At 49.7% G+C, this 7,505-nt stretch overlaps 1 protein-coding gene across 5 annotated transcripts in view; it reads left to right on the top strand.

The window, feature by feature from the left end:
- Positions 1–2,816: 2,816 nt before the first annotated feature.
- MGLL (monoglyceride lipase) overlaps positions 2,817–7,505 on the top strand; it is a 136,863-nt gene continuing 132,174 nt past the window's right edge. For 3 of the 5 annotated variants that reach the window (XM_025375290.1, XM_025375288.1, XM_025375287.1), the window contains exons 1-2: positions 3,023–3,935; positions 4,406–4,550. In XM_025375290.1, coding sequence (XP_025231075.1) covers positions 3,926–3,935; positions 4,406–4,550 — 155 coding nt within the window. In that variant the 5' untranslated portion in view covers positions 3,023–3,925. Of the gene's footprint in view, positions 3,936–4,405; positions 4,551–7,505 lie in introns of all 5 variants that reach the window. The other 2 variants (XM_025375291.1, XM_025375289.1) reach the window with 1 other exon arrangement.

Genomic DNA, 7,505 nt, shown 5'->3' with positions numbered 1-7,505 from the left:
GACAAGAAGAGACATTTCACTGAATGGGATCTATAGATGGCAAATAAGCACATGAAATAACACTAGCCATTAGGCAAAAGCAAATTAAAGACCATAGTGAAATATCATCACTACACACTTAACAGAAAGATTAAAATTTTAAAAATGGTGACAACACTACATGCTGACATGAATGCTGAGAGACTGGATCTCTCCTACACTGCTGGTGGGAATGTAAAATACTACAGTCACTCTGGAAAACATTTTGGCATTCTCTTTAAAAACTCACAATTTCCATACAGCTCAGCAATTGCACTCCTGGGCCCTCATCTCAGAGAAATGAAGACTTAGGTTCACACAAAAACCTGAACATGGAGGTTTACAGTAGCTTTATTCTTAATCATCAAAAACTGGAAACAACGCAGATATCCTTCAGCAGATGACTTGTTAGGCACACTGTGGTACTTCCATACTGTGGACTGCTACACCCAACCACCTGGAATTACGCTGAATGAAAAGGTGAATCCTAGAGGTTATGTACTTTATGATTCTATTCATAAAATATCCTTGAAATGACAAAATTTTAGAAATGGAGAATAAAATAGTGGTTGCCAGGGGTTCTAGGGAAGTGAGGATGAGAGGGAAGTGGATGTGGCTATAAAAGGGTGCCACTTTGTGGGATGGAGACGTTTTGTAGCTTGACTACAGATACTGCATCAGTGTCAGTATCCTGTTGTGATATTTACTGTGGTTTGTGAGAAGTTGCCATGGCAGGAAACTGAGTAAAGGGCACATAGCATCTCTCCGTATTATTTGTTACAACTGCATAAGAATCTACAATTATCTCAGAATAAGTTTAATTACAAGAAAAAGCCAGATACAGAACAATAGGATCTGTCTCTTAAGTCCCAAATTCCCAGTTGGCTGGCCACACACCACAGTCTCAGTTCTGTCCATAACCAAGTTTTGGGGATCTCTTCAAGTTTGCAAATGTCACTTCTACTGAGATCCCTCTGACAACTTCAGTTAAGGCTCTCCTCAAAACCTTTTTTTTTTTGAGACAGAGCCTTGCTTTTTCACTCAGGCTGGAGTGTAATCACCGCAACCTCCGCCTCCTGGGTTTGGCTCTCCTGCCTCAGCCTCCTGAGTAGCTGGGTTTACAGGTGTCTGCTATCACACCCAACTAATTTTTGTATTTTTAGTAGAGATGGGGTTTCACCATGTTGGTCAGGCTGGTCTCGAACTCCTGACCTCAGGTGATCCACCCACCTGGCCTCCCAAAGTGCTGGGATTACAGGCATGAGCCACTGAGCCCGGCCTCTCCTCCAAATTTTCAAGCTGTGTATTTTAAATCATGAAATGTTAGAGCCAGGAACATGTGAAATAATGGCTTGATAAAAGCATCCATCAGACCCCCAACCACCCTTCCTTTCAATGAATTATAACCCACGGAAATCCAGTGCACTTAGCGTGTCCAGCTTTGAGTGAAGCCCCCAAGCTTCCTGCCCCTGAGACTGCTGCCCCTCAGCCTCTCTTGCATGGATTCTGTAGAGCTGCCCGGACCAGAAGTCACTTGGCCACTCCTCTGCTCTAGGCGTGGTGGCCTGCCGGAGGCCAGAGAGTGGGTGAGTCACGCTCAGCAGTGCCTACAACTCAAGCCACTGCTCAAAGGCTGTTGTTTTATTTCTCGAGTTAGACCACAGGCTCTACAACAACCTGGGCCTCATTGGACACACACAGTGTGACGCTGAGACACAGTTCTCAATGCTGCTATGGTGTAGAATTTTTTGCAGAGGAGGAAAGACAGGAAGGCCTCTTGAGGTCAGTGTGAGTCAGGGACACTTCACTGGGGCATAGGTATATCACTCACAGGTTGAAGGTGGTAGACTGAGGCTCAAAGAGCAAGCGGAAGAGCTAATGTTCAACCCAGGTGGTCTGGAGTCTCAGTCCAGTGGCCGTATCCTCCACGGCCACGTTGCTAGTTATACTGGACAGAGCTCAGACTGTGCCCTGGCCTGTGTAGATGCACCAGAGGTTTTATCTGGGGGTCACAGCCACTGGGCATGGGAGGGTTGCTGGGGATTGCCGGGAAGGGACAAGGCATTTGTAGGCATACACCATCTGCTTTTACACTACCGAGAGTCACGTGGACCCCCTCCAGCATTTTTTTTCCCCCCGAGATGGAGTCTCACTGGGTCACCCAGGCTGGAGTGCAGTGGTGTGGTCTCCGCTCACTGCAACCTCCGCCTCCCGGGTTCAAGCGATTCTCCTGAGTAGCTGGGACTACAGGCGCGTGCCACCACGCCCGACTAATTCCCCCTCCAGTACTGTATGTGTCTGACTGCATGAGGCGTGAGTGTGTCTGTGTACGACTGCGTGTGTATGATGTGTGTGTATCATTGCAGGTGTATGATGTGAGTGTGTCTGTGTATATGTGTGGGCCAGGTGTGTAGTCTGCAGATGTCTGTGCACGTCTGTGTCTCTGTGGGTTGTCTGTGCCTATGTCTCTGCATTACTTTCTATGTGAATCTAAGTGAGTTTGTGTGTCTCTGTGGATGTCAGGTGTCTTTGTGTCGCTGGGGCTGTGTGTGTGCATGCATGTGTGGTCTGTGTGTGTCTGTATGCATGTAGTATCTCTGGGATGTGTGTCGGTATGTCCATGCAGTGTAGTGACTTTGGGAGTGCACATGTGTGCACGTGTGGTATGTGTGCGGCCCTGCGCGCGTTGTCTGTGTACGTGCGGTGCCTGTGGGTATGTGTGCGCGCGTGTGCCCGGGGATGTGGTGTGTCCTCCTGCGCTGAGGCTCCGATGAACCCAGCTCAGTTCAGGCCTCCCTGATAGTCCCCGGGCGGCCACCCCGGGGCGCGGCTGTCCACGAGGCGGGGAGGAGAGGAGTGCGTGGCTGGGTCGGCGGGCGGCGCCCCCGCTCCTCCCTGCGGGCCGGGCACACGTGGGCCCCGGGCGCCGCCTCCCCGCGCCGCCCGCCGCCCGCCGGGTCCCGCGCGTCCCCACCCACCTCGGGCCGCCCCCGCCGCCGAGCCGGCCCGGGGATAAAGTGGCGGCGCAGACGCCGCACCCTGTCGCCGCGAAGCCGGTCGCGCGCAGCTCGTCCCGGCCCTAGCCCGCCGCGAACGAAGATCCGCGGCGCTCGGGGAACGCGACAGCGGCGCTCGTGGCCCCGGTAACTGCCTCCCGGCCCCCGCCCCAGCCCGCCAGTGCCGCCGTCAGGGGTGGGGAGCAGCATCGGGGTCCCGGAAACACCCGGCGTGAGCTCCCGCTACCCATGTGTGCGTGTGTGTGTTCACGGTGTGTGTGCGCGCGTGTCCTTGTGTGCGCGCGTGTGTGTGCGCGCGCGCCCTCCCTGCTCCCTCGCACCAGCCCCCAAACCAACTTGTCCCCATCAACTCCATCTTTCTACTCCCCACCTTCCCCGGTGCAGACACCGGCGAAGCGCCCCCCGGTTTTCCCAGGGGCATTTCCGATGACAGCTGCGGTGCTACATGTCCTGTACTGTCGGAGACGCGCAGGAAGCAAAGTTTGTGAGAAACCTTGGGGGCGACTTTGCCTCGGGCACCCGCATTTGTGCGTCTGCGAGGTGCCTCGGTGTGCGCCGAGCTAGTTTCCCAGTTTCCCGGGCCCCTCCCTGCTCCGAGCCCCTCCAGCGATTTGTTTAGGAAAAGTGATGACATGAACTAGTAGTGGAGATTCGCAGCGCCGCTCCCCGCCCTGGGGAGGGAGGGGAGCCCCGGAGAGCCTGCCAGTGGGAGCTGGAAGCAGGCTCCCGGCTGAGCGCCCCAGCACGAAAGGCAGGGTCTGGGTGCGGGAAGAGGGCTCGGGAGCTGCCTTCATGCTGCCTTGGGGCCGCCTAGATGAGGGAACAGCCGGGTTTGCCTGGTTCTGATTCTCCAGGCTGTCGTGGTTGTGGAATGCAAACGCCAGCACATAATGGAAACAGGTTTGTCATGTATCCTTGGAATTTCAGATGGGAGGAATAATCTGAGTATCATCCACCTCATTACTGTGCCCACTTGAAACTGTTCCTTGGAGATTTTAAGATAGATGGGTCTTCTTGCAGCTGGGTCTTTGTACCCATAGAGCTGACTGTAATTTCCACTTGATTACAGCTAAAATAGTCTTTAAGATGAAGTTTCCTGAAATGATTTAAAATAAACACAGATGGGAAGGGGGAAAAGCTGTAATGAGGCACTTAAAAAATAAAGTGAGCATTTTCTTAAGAACAAATGGGATTTTTCAGTCTTGGAGAGGTTTGCAAGAAATATATGTATTTTTTAAACCTTTGAAACGGAGGGGTTTTTAAAACTGCTTTTAAAAAAATGTTACTGACTCTGAACTAGGCTTTTCTCTCCTATCCATACATGTTCTTGAGATATTTCTGACTTTGGAATATGTCACTTTTCCTTCTAGGATCTGAAGACCCTTCCAGAATGCCAGAGGAAAGTTCCCCCAGGCGGACCCCGCAGAGCATTCCCTACCAGGATCTCCCTCACTTGGTCAATGCAGACGGACAGTACCTCTTCTGCAGGTACTGGAAACCCACAGGCACACCCAAGTAAGTCTTCCTTAAAGAGTCACCCCAGGTGACAGGGGAGCTTGACCCCTGCTTCTCCTCTGGTCCTTATCATGTGTCATCTGGGGCGGGGCCGCTTTCTCTATGACCTACTTCCCCTGCTATTTTAACGTTAGGCTGAGCAATGTTAACAAAGCTAAAATGTATACTTTATAATTTTTAAATTAAGAAGCAGGAATTCTTTTTCCATTATAACAACTCAGATATGGATCCTACCGTATGGCAATTTTCAAAAATTCCACATGACTTTATTTTTTTGTACTGGAGTTGATTTCCTGTTGTACAGGCATTCATTTAAAATCAAACCCAACAATTAAAGAAAATCCCCTAGATGGATGAGAAACCCGAAGTAATACACATATCTTCACCTTTGCTCTCTTTTCCTGCTTGTTTCTGAGCTTCAGAAGATGGCATACATGTGTCACCAGGAAGACAGGGGCCTGGGTATTTCCTTCCGATTCCTTGCCTGCTCAATTACTTTGTACATTTTCCATCAAGGATTTGTCTTGCTATTAGAAGCAGGCATTGGGACTACACACAAGACAGTTGGTCTCCTGCTGCTGCTCCCTCCTCTTGGATGAAGCAGGAAAACCCTGCTTGTTTGTGTTATTTGGAAAAAGAATTTATTTGTGGTAACCAGTTGGCCTGGTGACAAGTGAACATTTCCTGTTCCAGGGACATTTTACCTGTTTTGTAGGCCTCTTGTCTCCTAGGGATCATTGTGTGGTTGGATCATGTCTCTCTTTGTGCTCCAGTAATCACCCAACCCTCACACAGGTGTAAAATTTCTTCTCTGTCTTCATCAAGGTATGATTCAGGGAGCCTCACATCAAAAACACAGAGATACGGACTTTTAAAACCCGGCGTAGAGTCACAGCTTCAGGGCAGCTATACATACTGACTATGGTTTCTCTCTAGTGTTTTGAAGTGTGTAATGTGCTGAGAAGGGTTCCTACCAGTTCTGGTAATACATTTCTTAAAGAATGTGTCTGTACGTGCATATGCATTAGAGGAAGTGTGGGGGGTTGTCGAGCATTATGATGCTAATTAATCATTAATTCTCCACTCTGTCTTAACTGGCTGTAGAATTGCTCAATCTTGGATTAATTTCTAACAGATTAGTGGTTTGTGGTAATTTGATCAATATACAGAAAGAGGACAAATAATTGAAAATAGAAGTTTTTAATCTGAGTCTCAGACTTGGGGGGCTTTGTTGGTTAAGTAGTGAGGTTGTCCTAGTTCGAAGTCAACAAAAATAAAGAGGTTCTGCAGTCCTGGCACAGGGGGAGGGCGGTGGGTGAGTGGGTTAGAAATGGTCAAGTTGGCTGCCCTGCCCTCTCCTCGCCTGCGAGTGGTTTTCACAATCTCTGTGCTGAAGTTGCATTGCAGGGAGCTCTCTGCTCCGTTGCTTTTGCTCTAGTTAGAAATGATAACTCAACTTCTTAATTTAAACTGGGCTGCCTCTTGGATGTCAGCGTCCGCCTTATGGTGGTTGCTGATGGGCTTAAGAACAGGGGTGGATGGTTGAGGTAGTTCGGCCCCAGAATTTGGAAGAAACGTATGGGTCTAGAAAAGGTCAAGGGAAAAAAATATTGAGGGCAGGAGTACTGAAATAGAAAGAGCAACAGAACCATGAGCATGTGTGGCTCAATGAACACTTTCTGTTGTGTTTTCCTCAGTTTACCAAAGAGGAAGGGGCTGGCTAAGGTCTTACCTGCCCTGCCTCCAGCCCCTGGAGATGATGCGGAGGTCCTGGAGGCCCCTTGCCATGACTCATGTTAACCCTGTGCTTGCTGGATCTTGGGGCAGTCTTGGGGATCCTAGTGTGGGGGCTCAGGGCAGACGTTTGTGCCAGCCAGCATGAAACACCTCTGTATCTTCATAACCGAGAGCAGCTGCTCAGCATGCCTGCCCTCTTGCATGATCTGGGAGACCCCCGCAGCATCATTATAATAAGTATTATTATTATTGCCTGCACAGAATCATTCATTCTGCTTTTAGGAAGAGGGAGGGGACCTCAAGTCACCAGGGCTTCAATCTTTCCCCCCAGTCTCTTTACCCCTCTTCAGCAAAACCAGGGCCTGGCTTTGTGCGATCCTGCCTCTTCCCAGTTAGGAAGAAAGAAGGGAGGAAAAGCAAGGGGCTAAAAAAGAGGAGACTGAACCCTCCCCCACTACTCTACCAACTGTGGGCAAAACCTGGGTTAAGAGCACCTCATCTCCAGCCCCGCCTCTGCTCTCTTTCTCATAGAGGCCCTCAGGACCTCAGAAGCCACCCCGGGGGCCCGTGGATATCTTATTATGCAGAAGGATCTGTGCCAGCCTCAGTTAGTCAGTACTGGTTTGGGTGGATTTTCTGGCCAATCAGTTACCTCCAGCTCCTGGAGCCTGCCATGAGCACCTACAAGGACATATTGCCCTCAGAGGACCTGCTGGGTTCCAGGACTGGCTCTGCAGGTGGCTCAGAGCAACACCAAGCCACAGGTGTCAGCCGCTGCACTGGGAACCTGGCTTAACCCGCTTTATGGAAGCAAATTCTGTCGTACAAACACCAGCCTCCTCAGACTGGACCCTGAGAAAGAGAAAGCATGTCTTGGGTTAGCCTTTACCGTCAGTGCTGTTTTTAACATAGCAGGCCAGAGTCTCTGTATTTCATCATCAGGAATCAGAGCTTAAACTCCATTTGGCAGTGCCAAGGCAAATTCATGCTGTAGTATTTACAGTAATAACAAATCTTATACTTAAGGCATGGCAGAATTATCTCATATTAATTGAGTGCCAAGTATGTTCTAGGGTCTGGACTAGATTCTGTGCACACATGATCTCATTTTACCTTCACATCAATCTGTGAGACAAGTATTATTATTCTTACTATTCCCATTTTTACAGATGAGGAAACAGAAGTCCAGTGTTACAAAGTATCTTTCTACAAATGACC

Source organism: Theropithecus gelada, chromosome 2 (assembly GCF_003255815.1).
Source record: "Theropithecus gelada isolate Dixy chromosome 2, Tgel_1.0, whole genome shotgun sequence".
NCBI classification, from domain to species: domain Eukaryota; kingdom Metazoa; phylum Chordata; class Mammalia; order Primates; family Cercopithecidae; genus Theropithecus; species Theropithecus gelada.
Note: the sequence above shows the minus strand (reverse complement) of the source record. Positions and strands in the feature narration are given on the sequence as shown.